General features: G+C 49.4%; 1 protein-coding gene across 2 annotated transcripts in view; it reads right to left on the bottom strand.

Annotated features, from left to right (window-relative positions):
* Window positions 1-14,326, bottom strand: part of Txnrd2 (thioredoxin reductase 2) — a 54,316-nt gene that overhangs the window by 25,638 nt on the left and 14,352 nt on the right. For both annotated transcript variants that reach the window (XM_028770557.1, XM_028770558.1), the window contains exons 6-10: window positions 13,928-14,006; window positions 13,124-13,186; window positions 11,638-11,708; window positions 1,577-1,596; window positions 540-631 (exon numbers count right to left, since the gene is read on the bottom strand). In XM_028770557.1, coding sequence (XP_028626390.1) covers window positions 540-631; window positions 1,577-1,596; window positions 11,638-11,708; window positions 13,124-13,186; window positions 13,928-14,006 — 325 coding nt within the window. The remainder of the gene's footprint in view (window positions 1-539; window positions 632-1,576; window positions 1,597-11,637; window positions 11,709-13,123; window positions 13,187-13,927; window positions 14,007-14,326) is intronic.

Raw genomic sequence — 14,326 nt, 5'->3', positions numbered from 1 at the left:
TGGTACACCCTCAGCTATGGTGGTACACCCTCAGCTATGGTGGTACAGCTTTAGGACGAAGCCACATGCTCAATTACATTAGATGGAAAGACATTTGTGGGTGAATTGACGGGGTCAGGGGTCATGAGACCATGGGTCCAGTTCACTCTAACCTGAGGTGACTTTCTAGGCTTTTGTAACCAGAGTTTAACATGACCAGGGACTGAACTATCGTTGGTAGAGGACACAGCATATTTGACATCTCAGTGATAACCTCAAACTTAGATTTTAATGAATGGCTTATTTTGGAGGGATAGGCTTGAAATGCTGTTCAGGCTGGCTTCCACTCTTGGACTCAGAAGATCTTTCTGCCTTAGCCTCTCAAGTGCCAGGAGTATAGGCTGGTACCAAGATGCCTGGCTTTTAAGGAACTGTTTCTGAGGATTTAGGCCTCTCCACAAGGCCATAACTGTACCTGCTTGGGGTAAGGTAGCCAAACAAGAGCATGACCTCATAGGAGAAGCAGAGCCCAGGTGGGAGTAGGGGCTCCTGGGCACTACCTGGTCAAAGCCTCGGAGAGGGATACTGCGCATCATGACAGTGGTATCCAGTCCAATCCCAGTGAGGAAGCCAGCACACTCAAGGGCCACATCTTCAGCGGCAGGCTAAGGCATACTAACTGACTGTAAGAGTGGCAGAGGCAAAGACCCTGGCCCAGCTCTAACAGCCCAGGGTCCCGTGGTCCTGCTCAGCACCAGAAGAGGCCTCTGATGAAAGCTGCAGAGACACCAGTCAGTGAGACACGAGGCAGTGGTGTCGCACGCCTTTAATCCCAGCACTTGGGAAGCAGAGGCAGGCGGATTTCTGAGTTCCAGACCAGCCTGATCTACAGAGTGAGTTCCAGGACAGCCAGGGCTACACAGAGAAACCCTGTCTTGAAAAAAAAAAAAAGAAAAGAAAAAAGAAAAAAAAAAAAAAAAAAAAAGCTGCGGAGATTCCCTAACCCCAGGTCTCAGGTGCGTAAAGCTGCCAGCCCCAGTTCAAGCCATCTCAACAGCACCCACAGGCCAGACGGGGGTCTGCCTCCATGGAGTTTCCATCTGGCTCTGGTGTTTCATCTCAGCTTCCAGGAGAGAGGGTAGAGACTCAGTGGAGAGCTGCTGGCCAGATCAGGGAGAAGAGCTTTGTGGGTAGAGCCACAGAGCACTGCCTGTGCGCCTATGCTCAGCCTGAGACTCCAGTTGGGGCTTTCATCTTCCCTCCCACATCCTGTCCTGACCCCAAGCTCCTCAGGGTTCCCCTCTTGACCCTTCCTGATCTGACTGCTTCTCCCACAGGAATGAGGTCAGATCAGGGCTGCTCTCCAGGGAGATGCTCATCACAGCCTTCCTGACTGCTTTGCGGCCCTCTCCAGCTGCTCCAGCTGGCTTAGTGTGAGGCTCAGGAAGCGGTAGCCTTCAAAGGTCAGCCTCAAATAGTTCCCTAGGCCCAAACCCCTCCTAACAGGTCCAGCTGAGTCCCCACACAGGAAGTGCCCTCTTCTGGGAGGGAGAATGGGAAGGGGCTAAGCATCCTTCCTGAAGATGGCAAAGGATACAACTGGCTCCAACCACCAACCTGCAGAGAAAATGAGCAGAGAACACACTGAGTAACAGCCAGGCCACACGCTGTTGTTCCAAGGCTGGGACAAAGATGAGCCCCGCAGCCTTCCTACTAGGTACTCATAAGCCAATGAGAGTGGAAGCAGACTGTTCAAACAGGGGATATTGAGGTACAGAACCCACTTCCAAACAGCTACAGCTATGAAATACAACACCGCAAACAGTGCGATTGAACCAGCAAATTGCCTGGTGCTGAAGGGTGCATGGTCAGTGATAAATAACACCTGGCTTGTGGAAAGCCTAGGCAGCTCCAGGCCCCTGGAGACATGTTGAGAGATGTCCCTCAGAAGCACAAGGTTTCTTTCTAACCACAGGTGAGTCTTGTCTTAGGCCCCTCAGAACATCTTGAGCCAGGATGGAAGCAGGGATGACCCAGGACATCAAGAGAACCAGAATGGGGACAGCAGCTTATGGGAAGCAACAGCTATGACCAGGGCCCGTGACTGTCTCCCCAACCCCACAACACCTGGGCCTAGGGCAGAGAGATCATCCTCCTGCCTCCCTGCCAGAGCCAGGCCATGACACTGTGACTCACTGGAAACAGTTATTTTAATGCTCTCTTGTGGCCAGCCCCACACTCCACATCCATATACATGCATTTGCACATACATGCACATATGTACACACATACAGGAACAGGAAACATGAAAAGTCCTTTGCATGCACATACACACTATAAACACACTGGCAGAAACATGTAGTCACACACTCCTGTCCACATCCTCTCATATGCACACCCATGCACAAGCACACAGGCCCATGTGTGCACATTCCTGCAAAAGGACTGCACGTGGGTGGGCTGTCAGATCACCCTTCAGTCTTTGAACACGAGCAGGTGATGTAAGGATGGATAAGCCTGATGTCAGTACTAATCCTGGCAAGGACTAATGATATAATTCCATTTCAAAAAGCGGCGGTTCCCTCAGAATACTCGTGCAGGTGCCCTGCGGGAACCATCTGGCATACGGCTCTGCACAGGAGCTAGGGACAGAACCACACTTACTGGCTGAGTACAAGATGGCCCCAGCTGGTCATACAACCGCACTCAGCATGTGATGACTATGGACAGGGAATCCTGGGAAACCCAGCAGGCCAGGGGAACAGAGGTGCTCTCCAGGCCCCTGCAAACGCCCCCTGCACATGCCCACACAGGTGCCGCGTGTCTCCTGGAAAGATGCTTTCCAGAGTATAAAGCCTAACACGTTTACATTTGATGAATACAGTGAGAGCGCTGAGCCACTTACAATAGGAAACTACAAGTTACTGAGCTGCGAACAAAGCTGAGCTGCCTTGATCGCCCTGTCTTGCCTGTGGGAGGGGTGGATGGTGAGAAAGTCTGTGAGCACACAGCGAGCTGTGGGTGGATGGTGAGAAAGTCTGTGAGCACACAGCAAGCTGTGGGTGGATGGTGAGAAAGACACAACAAGCTGTGGGTGGATGGTGAGAAAGTCTGAGCACACAGCAAGCTGTGGGTGGATGGTGAGAAAGTCTGTGAGCACACAGCAAGCTGTGGGTGGATGGTGAGAAAGTCTGTGAGCACACAGCAAGCTGTGGGTGGATGGTGAGAAAGTCTGTGAGCACACAAGAAGCTGTGCCTCTGCTCTCAACTCCTTAAAGAGCTATCCCCAGCCCACACCTTCTGACAAACTATGGAGACCCCAGCTCAGTGGGGCAACATCACTGTAGCCCTTCTGTTGATTCCTGGGCCTCTCCACTTACCTCAAGCTTCCCTCAGACTCTCCCCAAGCCAGCTGTAACCCCAGCCCCCATTTCTAGGCCCTCCTACTACACTGCTGAGCATGCAGCAAGTAGTCTCTGGATCTGATTCTTCTGTTTCTGCAGTCCATGTGTGCCTCCCAGCCTCCCACAAAGCAGGCTGGGTCTAGGAGATGGGTGGGCGTGCAGCCAGGGATCACCATCTGCTCCAGCAGAGCCCCATGAGCACCATGGACCTCCTTCTGAGGTGGCCTCATAACAGAAGGTGGGTCACCATTTCCCCAGCCCTCAGGCCACCAAGTCCAAATTGCCAACTCCAGAGCACACACAGGAAAGATAGACAGCCACAGACAGGCACATTCCTGGGGGCGGGGGAGCCTTGAGAGTATTTACTGAGATCTCTATGAAAGTTCCCATCTTGCTTGAATGGACAGTGACCTTGGGCCATTTGTTTTATGAGCTATGATGATAGTCAGCATTGGTTTTCTTATTCCACCTCTCCCTCTAATTGACCAACTAATGGGAATGTTTATTCTTTGAAAGATGAACACAAGAACTCCAAGGACTAGGAATGGCCACATAAGCCAATAATCCCAGCACTTGGGAAGTGGAGGTAGAAGGACCATAAGTTCAAGTCCAGCTTGAGCTACACAGTGAGTTTGAAGCCAGCCTGGACCTTGTCTTTAAAAAAAAAAAAAGACACTGGAACAAAAGCAGAGACAAAACATGAAGCTTCCAGATCCTGAGTCAGTTTCCAGAGAGAGGCTGGCAGCTGTAGGTTGACTTCTAATGGCACACTCATCCAGGACCAGTGCAGCTGGGGGACAGCAGTGGTGGCAGTATGGAAGGCAGTTTGGAAGCCTGATACTTAACCCTACATTTAAAAACCAGAGACCAGCTCTTTACTCAACAGTAGTCACCATCCTATACCCTGGCAGCCTTGGACTCCATCTGTGTGTGTAGGGTGGGGGTGGTCTCTGTGCCTCTTAGTGTGGCAGCATTCTCCATGGATGCATGACTACCATGAGATTAGTCTAATCACAGGGTGGCTTGCTTGTCAGAATTGAAAGCAGGAGGAAGCAGACACAAGGGCATTAACACAGACCTGTGAAGCTAGGCTTACAGTCTGCCTCTCAGCCAAGGACCCTAATCTTCTCTCCAGGAGGCACACCCACACAGGTGACAGTCCCACAGGAACACCTGGCTCCTTGGTAGTGGTGCTAGTCCAGGAAGTGCCAGTCAAACCTGCAGAGCTCCAGACACTCCACGAAAGCAGCACTTGAGAGAAGACACCACAATCCTGCATCCCAGTGGAGCTGGCTCCAGATCTGCCTCGACCTGCCAGCAGCACCCAACCCTTGAGGGGTCTAACCACCCCTCCCCCAAACCCTAAGTAGTGGAAGCTACCAAAAGTCCTTGCCCCACACAGGCAAACAAGCAGAAAAGCTGAGAATCAAGTCCTAGGCTGATAGCTGCTCTACCCTCTGCTATACTATCACACAATATAGAAACACAAGCTGGGCAGAGAATGAGAACACTATGCAGCCATGACTCTAAGTGGCTCTTATCCATAAAATGTGCCTCCCCATCTCCTGTGCTTAGGATGGGAGAAAAATGGACACAATACATTGGCCAGCTTCCTGACTTTATGAGGGTCAGAGCAAAGCTACTTCCATGACCAACTCTGACAACAGCATTAAATCAGCCCATTATAAAAACACTCTGGTGGGGCACGCTGACTCACACGTGTAGTCACAGCGCTCAGGAAAGTGAGACGGGATGGGGCTTGTCATGCAGTTGAGGCTGGCTTGGGCTGCACAGTAGGGTCCACACTCTCCTGCATCAGAGACCCTACTCAAAACACAAAACACCATCTCAGCTTCATAGTGCCCAGAGACAGAAAGCCTCAGGTTGGCATGGGCACATGGGAGTGGACAGTCATGGCAGTGTGGTGTGTAGCCACTGAAAGGGATAAACAGTGGGAGAGGTTGGCCCCAAGAGCTGTAAACCTTTTGGGGGAAGTAGTGAAGTAGTGTGAGAGGACATCAGGAAGAAGTACCTGAGGACAGCAACTCAGCCCCTGGGTCTCAGGCCTAGTGTGGGAGAAGCTGTTGAGCTAGGGGCTCACTCACTGAGCGTCCTCACCATCCTGGTGTGCCAGCTCCAGGCCCAGAAACAGTGAACCTAGCAACAGCACCCATTGATGAGCCTGCTGGAGGCAACGGGATGTGGAAGAGGGTGACTGTGGGACCCTGATTCATGGTTGGGTATCTAGAAGTATAGAAGAGGAGTCAGGGATGCTGGACCAGGTCAGTTAGGAGTCAGGCTTGAGAATCTGGGGAGCACAGAGGTTTCCCGGGGGTGTGAGGGTGCAGAGAGACAGCCTGACCTGCAGGGTTAGAGGCAGGGCTACTACTAGCTCTTGCTGCTGCCTTGTCACTACATACCCGGTTCAAGCCCATGAATCTCAATGCCAAGTGCAACCTCCCTAAAGCAAGGCTAAGGAGCAGGCTCATCTTCTCACTTCCTCCCATTGCCAGGCCTTGCTACATCGGTGGGACAGGTTTCCACAGAGCACCAGCCACTTTCCTCACCCACACTGGCCGTGGTGCCTCCCACAGCGCCCTGTGTCTCATCATCTGCTTTCCCCAAATGGGCTGTGTGTTTCTGGCCTCCCTCCTCCAACCTGTTCTGGATGTTTCCAGTCAAAGAGCAACTGAGAAGGCAGGCCAGGCACACACTGGTGGTTGGGTGACCAAGACTGGGCAGGTGTCAACTTGCAGTCCTACCCTGGGCCCCATACTGCTCAGCCTCAGCCCCTCTAAAATAGGACAAAGAGTCTGAAGCCACCTCTGCAAGCTCAGGGGTGCTCACTATGAAGTTGGTAACAGCCTGGTTCTAGCCAGGTGCTCCATCAGCTGACAGGTGTGGCCAGCTTGGCCAGCACCCAGCTGCAGGGCGAAGGCTATCACTTAACTATGTCTCCTATAGACAGTGCTCAGACATAAGTGCCTCATCTCTGCCATCTGGCTAGCCCTGGGTTCTCTGAGACCCAGATGTCATCTAAGGAGGAAAGGGACCCCTCATTTGATGCCCAGGGGCAAAGGCAGTGGGAGGTAACCCTGGGAGCCCAGATGGGTATAGTCACCATGCTGAGCTCAAATCCCCTCAAGACTAGCTGGTGTTAGCCACCACTCCCCATATATATGCACCAGAAAATAAGTCCTGGGGGCTGCTTCTGCCAGGTAAACAAAAGAAAAGAAACTTTCTGAATGTTCTTTGGATCCCATCAAGGATCTGGGGCTAGACCACATAGATGGTTCTTCCTCAGCAAACGTCATTCAGCAGACAGTACCCACTGCAGGCGGGCCCAGGCCCAGAGGTGCCATGCACCCTTGGCTGCTAACCTGGCCTCCTTGATGAGCCATGTCAAAGTGTCACCCGGCTCTGGAAGGCACCCTGGGGCCATTGGGACAGCCCTGGGATCCATATTAATTTCAGCTCCATTTTAAAGGCGAGTTAAAATAAACACAGGGGATATTTATAAGGCAAATAAATCTAGCAGAAACAGCCCCTCCAAGTGTGAGCAGGGCCTCCCTCTCTGCCCCAGCCCAAGCTGATAAAATACAGAATGCTACTGTAGACCCTCCAGGCTTATTTTGACTGCACGGAGGAATGTAACATGTAAACACACTGCCTCCCTGCCGCACTGTTACAACTTGCATTAACAGCCGGACAAAGCCACATTTTCACAGAAGCATCGTACAGGGATATATCTCCAGCTTAATTTTTTTAAAAAAAACCATTTCCTCACATAAATCATGTTCAGAACTAAACGGGTGACTGATGCACCACAAACACTTTTTTCTTAAACAATAACATACCTAGATTCCATCTACACGAAGGAGCTTAAAAAAAACTCTAAATGTTTTTTTTCTGAAGAAAATAAACATTGCAGTTTTGTTTCTGACTAAAATATCTGCAGCCATATCTTACCAGCTGAGCCGGCTGCCACCAGCGCATAGTCACAGGGGAGAGGTCTCATCCCTAGGCTACTGGGGATTACAGTTGGGGGTGCTTTCTTGTTGGGCCACACTATTGCATAGCATTGGGTCAGCTTCCCAGAATGGGCCTGACTAGAACTAAGAAAATTCTGGTCTTTGGAGACATGGCCAGACATGGCCTTCAGAGACAGAACAACTTGAGCCCAGGAAGGAGCCCAGACTAGACAAGAAAGGGGCAGGAAGAGCTAGCTTCTAGGGCCACTGCAGCTCCAGTGTTGCTCATGGAGGGTCCAGCACAGAGCATTATGGGAAGGCAGGAGAGTAAGAGGCACCCAAAGAATCAAGGCAAAGGAAACAGAGAGGGCACGAGGCAGGCTTAGCAGCTATGAGCAACAGCACTGCTTGCAGACAGGCAGCAAGCTATGTAGGCACTGCAGCAATCCAACTCCACAGGCAAGGACAACCAGGCCCCAAACATAAAAAAATATCCAGCTAGAGGTGACTAAAAACCAAACCAAACCAAAACCATGCTGGAGGTGGGCCAGGCCCTTCTGAACATGTGATAAATCTAAAAGCCATTGAGAGCAAAGAGAGATGTAGGTTACATTTAAAGGGGAAAAAACCATTTGTACATCTATAAGTTACAAAGAATCTTTATGGTGTGCAACACGGGGCCATCTCTGATATTTGAACCAGCTGGAAGATAAAAAAGAGATGAGGGGAGGGGGGACCCAGCCAGATACAAGGCCAAGGACCACAAGGTTGTCCACACAGAGATACCCTGAATTTCAGAGGAGGCCAGGAAATACATGAAAAGATGACCCATGGAATCAAAGTGTGTTCAACCTAGCAGACAGACAAAGCCAGAAAAACAGACAAGGGCCTGGGGCTGGAGGTCAATAGGGAGGACCTGTTTCCTGGTACAAAGCCCTGGGTCAAGTCCAGATCTCGCCACACCTAGAAATTATTATGGTCTAAAAGACAATGCTAATTGCTGACATAAAAATTAAAATTCTGGGTGGGAATGCCTCTCAGTGGTAGAACAGTTCCATGCGATGTGTAAGGGCCTGGGTTTGGTCCTCAGCTCTGAAAATAATTTAAAAACTAAGAATTTGAGAAAGAGAGCAAGTGGCACTACTCACTTGGCAAGCTGAGGCAGGGGAATCACAGGTTTGAGGTCAACCTGGCCAGGAGAGAGAGTTCCAGACCAGCTGGATCCCATTGTGAGGCTGTTTTAAACAAACAAACAAAAAACTTGGAGGGGCAACAACTGGACTGTAAAAAAGTAAAATAAAAATAAAAACTAAATAAATGCATAAATATTTTAAAAAGTCAGAAGACAAAAGGCAGGGGCTGCAGTGCTCAGTGCTTTAGAGCACTTGTTGCTCTTGCAGAGGACTTGGGTTGAATTCTCAGCACCCACAGGGTGGCTTATAATCACCCATAACTCCAGGTCCAGGGGTCTGATGCCCTCTTCTTTCTTTCTTTTCTTTTTTTTTTTTTCTCGAGACAGGGTTTCTCTGTGTAGCCCTGGCTGTCCTGGAACTCACTCTGTAGACCAGGCTGGCCTCAAACTCAGAAATCCGCCTGTCTCTGCCTCCCAAGTGCTGGGATTAAAGGCGTGCGCCACCACCACCCGGCCTGATGACCTCTTCTGACCTCCATGGGTACCAGGCATTATGTAGTACACAGACATACAGACAGACAGACAAAGCACTCATACATGTACATAATCTTTTTACAAAAGGCAGATCACAAGTAGGGCAGTAGTGTGTGATCCCAGCACTCAGGAGACAGAGAACAGCCTGGTGTACAGAGTGAATTCCAGAACAACCAGAGCTGCACAGAGAAATTCTGTCTTAAAAAAAAACAAAGAAACAAGGCAAATGACAGTCTGTTAATCCAGCTAAAGTCATCATGAGTCAGTAAGGACTCAGCCGCAGTGTGAGGGAAGACTGCAGGCAATAATTACAGTCGCACGTTGGGAATGAGAAGAGGGACATTCCATTCTGTGTCTTTAAAAAAAAAGCTGTCAATGCCCATGTTATGGGAATGAGGTGGAAGCTGAGAGCAGAGCATAAGGGACAGGGTGCAGCCAGCCTGTCAGCAAGAGCAAAGAAAGGCTCTTGGACTCTGCTTTTCCACTTCTAGGAGAGACTTCCTTATTAGATGTATATAAACTGTCTAAGATCACTGTTCTTCAAATGTGAGGATGCAGCAATGTGGACCCTGGTATACCATCCGTGAGAACACCACCAGTGGGAACACCACCAGTGGGAACACAGTATTGAACTACTGAAGGAAGTCTGAGAAACATAATTCACTCTCAGGCCAACAATTCCACTGCCATGCTCAGGAGAGTGGAGAGCAGGAGTCAAGCAGACATCCCATGGACCACTCTCACAGCATCCGTGGACCACTCTCACAGCATCCGTGGACCATTCTCATAGCATCCGTGGACCACTTTCACAGCATCCGTGGACCACTCTCACAGAATCTGTGGACCACTCTCACAGCATCCATGGACCACTCTCACAGCAATGTACTTCACAATGCCTGTCCACGGATGAGTAGATAAACAAAATGTGAGATGCTGGTGTGTTATGTGTCAGCCATAAAAAAAAAAGGAGGTGTCCACAAGTAAAGGCACATGCTGCCAGCCTGATGACCCAAGTTCTATCCCCAGAATCCACACAATGGAAGGACAGAATTGATTTTTGAAGTTGTTCTCTAACTTGTACATGTGTGTCATACCATAAGTGTATGTGTGTATGTATAAATAAATAAAGCAATAAAAATGTTTTGTTGTTATTTTTAAGGAAAAAGTAGCCAGGCATGATGGGGCATGTATGTAATTCCAGTTGATACAGACAGAAGGATCAGAAGTTCAAGGTCGTCTTTGTCTACACTGTGAGTTCAAAGCCAGTCTAAGCTACATGAGCCCCAGTCTCAAAAGAAAGAACCTGGGCCAGTGGCATGGTGCAGCAGGTAAGGATGCTTACAACCAGCCCAGCAACCAACCTGCTCCTGACCTCTGAACCCACGGGGTAGAAGAACATCGAGTCCTGGAAGTGGTCCTCTGGCCTCCACATACACAACCCCACACTAAACAGATAAACAGTGTGGGCCAGGTAAGCTGTGCAAACCTGGAGACCTGAGCTTAGTCCACAGAATCCATACAAAGGCAAAAGGAGATAATCAGATCCCATGTTATCCTCTGACCTCCGAAAACGCACTGTGACACACACACACACACACACACACACACACACCATGGACATACCTATATGCAGTAATAAGCTCTTGGTTTTCTTTTGGTTTTTTTGTTTGGTTGGTTTTGTTTGTTTGTAAGGGTCTTGACAGGTAGGCATGATGAGGTGCCCACACCTTTAATCTTAGAACTTGGGAGACAGAGGCAGGTGGAGGTCTGTGAGTTTGAGGTCAATGTGGTTTACATAGCAAACTCCAGGACAGCCAGGACTACACAGAGACCCTGTCTCAAGACAACAACAGCAACAAAGGATCTTGGAGCTGGGAATCTAGATCCAAGTGCTTGCCAAGCATTAGTGAGGCCCTGGGTTCAAGCCCAAGTGCCATGGGTTAGGGGGCAGTGTCTCTCATTTGTTCCAATACATAGAAATTGGGGATCTGCACTCACAGAAATAAGTCCAAGTGCATACACACACATTATATCCTCACACCTGTGCACACTCCAACATGCACACTACTTACACCTACATATATGCACAGATTTACAAGCATACATATGTGCACACTCAAGTGCACATGCCAGCCCACCACTGGGTTACTGTTTTCCACTAGTGTTTGCTTGAAAATGTACAAGGCAATGAACAGCTATCAAGCAAGCCTCTGCCGCCCTCTTGTGGCCACAGCGGTCCCTGCAAGCAGGAAGTCTGCACCACACAACTGGAGCTGGCCACATCCAGTATCCAAGAATAAATGAGCTCTGGGCAGGCTGGCACAGTTTGCACATGTGTTCTCACCCCCATCCCTGGCCATAGCTTGGAGCATGCTCAACGCACAAAGCATAGAGGAGAGGATCGGCTATACCAGGGCACGGGGGATGCTGCTGACAGCCACTGCCCTGTATCATGAACAGCTGGCTGTCTCTGTAACACTCATTTATCACCGTCAAGATAGTCATGGGACATGGGGTACACACAGCCCTGCAAAGGGATCTACAAAGGGCTGTCTTTCCTTCTGTCCGAGAATGACCTTCAAGCAGACACACCAGCACGACATACCCCAGGCCTTACGTTTTCCCAGGGGACTCCTTCAGCCAGAAGATGTCATCACTTGTGATTCCATATTCCAAGGCTCCTTTGACCTGTGGAGGAAGAGAAGACTCATGTGGTAAGACTACTATTGGCATGTCCCTGGGGTTCGGAGAGCTTCGTTGTCCAATATCTTCAGGTTGTGTCTCTTTGGGGATGGGAGGTGACTGTGCACACTATGTGTGGTACTGGAAGGACTGGGCCCTTCCCAAACATGCACCCCTGCCCAGGAAGGCAGCAGTGTCAGCTCCGTCCTCTTGATGCAGACCTAAGACATAGCCATGCAGAATGCAGTATGGACTGAAGGCTCCCACAGGCATGCGGAGATTTCATGGTTTTTCCTGGTTTTTAAAGGAAACCTCTGCAGTCCTTAGCTGACAATAAGATACTTAGGTAGACTGCAGTGATCACACATGACAAAAATGAAATGCCTCATAAAAGCAGCTCAGAGAAGTCACCATAGCAATGACAAGGTCATAGCCATGACAAGGTCATAGCCATGACAAGGTCCCAGTGGGGAGTCGCCACATAAGTTATTCTGCTTTCACCAAAAAATCTGAGTTTTTTTAATGTGAGGAAATCAGAAACTGACTTCCAGAGACAGTTGCAAGGAGTAAATATGGTGTAGCCTCTTTGGTAAACAAGCTAGTGTCCCTCAAAGGTTAAGCCAAATGGACTAGTGACCTTGTTCCGTTCATAATAAATACCCAAGAGAAGTTAAAGCGAACTCCAGAAAAACCTTTCGCACATCACGATTCATGACAGCTACAAAGAGGAAGTAATGGGTATTCACTGAGGGGCAGACGGATTAACAAAGGGCATAATTTGCATAAAATGAAACATTATTCAGTCTTAAAAAAGAAGACTCTGATACACATAGGATTAAACACGAAACACATTATGCTGGTGAAATAAACCACCAGAAAGCACATACATTATATGCATCTGTATGAAGCATCTGGAATCTAGAAACCAGGGAAGCTGTAGTAAGAATTAGCCTGGAATTCTGAAAAAGATCTAGAGATGAAGGGAAGTGGAAGAGGCATGCTGAATGTATTAAATCATTGTGCTTTCCAAAGAGAATTTCTGGTAAGTGAATTTTATTCAAACTTTTAATGGGGTGGGGGGCAGTGTGGAGAGGAAGGTGAAGAGCAAGACTGAAGTCCTGGATGGAGGCCCTGGCATTCTGAAGTTAGAAAAGCACTCGCCAATGGAGGCTTGGAAGAAGGAACAGAGGCTACACATTTCAGTCATAGCTAACTCGGGAGGCTGAGGTGGACAGACATGGACCCCAGGTGATCAGAAACAGCCTGGACAACACAGCTAAACACTGAGGGAGGAAGAGAGAGGACACAGGCCCCAGGAGCCTGCAGTGTGGAGTGGCCCTGCCACATGGAATAGATTCAGGGAGGCCTGGAAACAGCAAAGGAAAAGTGCAGAGGAGTGAGGGACACAGCAAGCCACTTACTTGTGCGGGGTACTTCGGCCGCCCTCCTGTAGCAATGACTATGTGCTCGGCTGAAAGGAGAGTCTGAGGATAAACAGAACCATACGTCAAACAGTGCGTGGTCACCTGTCAAAGAGCTCAAATGCCTGCAGTGTGCTGTGGCAGAAGGGGGTATGAGGTGTTCCAGCTCCATACACTTCACAGTGTACAAGGTTTTCGCAAACACCACTTCCTCAGAACCTCACAAACAGTGCAGGAAGGGAGCGACTCTCACCTCAAACTGCAGGACAGCCAGCTGTGGCATTTGAACTGCTTAACAAGGCATGTGTATAGTTTAAGACTGATCTAGCTCAGGTTAGGCAAGGCTTCTGCGACAAAACTACACCCTTGCTCTGTTCAATCTGTGTCTGTGTCTCTATGTGTATGTCCATGTCTGCATGTGTCTGCACAAATCTGTGTGTGCACAAGTCTGTGTGTGCATGCATGTATGCACGTGTTTGTGCATGTGTCTGTGTGTGAATGCATGTGTATGTATGTGCATGTGTCTTTGTGTGACTGTATCTGTTCCTCTCCATGTGTGTATATGTGTCTCTGTTGGGGAGACATGGTCCCACTATATAGCCCAGGGCTGGTCTAGGACTCAAGCTCCTGTTTCTGCCTCCCTAGTGCTGGGATCTCAGGCTTGGCCACTGCACCCAGCTGTTGAATCCCTCAGAAGAAGTGTAACTTCAAAGGCAGGTGTTAACACCAGATCAACACGCAGGCCAAACAAGACTGGAATCAGGTGGCAGAGAAGCCATGAGACACGGGCTGACAGACACTTACCGCCTTCCCACCTTTGTCGACACCGTGAACTGTGTGCTCGTCGACAAAGCTGGCTTTGATGTTAAAGTACTTGACTTTCCTGCAACATAAAGATAAGATTGCCTTTTCTTTTTTATTTTATCTTTTGAGACAGGGTCTCATGTTTTCTAGGCTAGGGTTTCTATTGCTGAAAGAAGCACCATAACCAAAAGCAACCTGGAGAGGAAAGGATTTATTTTTCTTACATTTTCCCATCACTGAAGAAAATCAGGGCAGGAACCTGAAGCAGGTGCTGATGCACTAGCCACGGACAGGCAGGCACTGAGTACTGGCCACAGACAAGCAGGCACTGAGTACTGGCCATGGACAGGCAGGCATTGATGCACTGGCCACAGACAGCCAGGCACTGAGTACTGGCCA

Source organism: Grammomys surdaster, unplaced genomic scaffold (genome assembly GCF_004785775.1).
Source record: "Grammomys surdaster isolate TR1022 unplaced genomic scaffold, NIH_TR_1.0 202, whole genome shotgun sequence".
NCBI lineage: Eukaryota > Metazoa > Chordata > Mammalia > Rodentia > Muridae > Grammomys > Grammomys surdaster.
The sequence above is the reverse complement of the archived record's forward strand: the minus strand, read 5'-3'. Positions and strand labels throughout refer to the sequence as shown.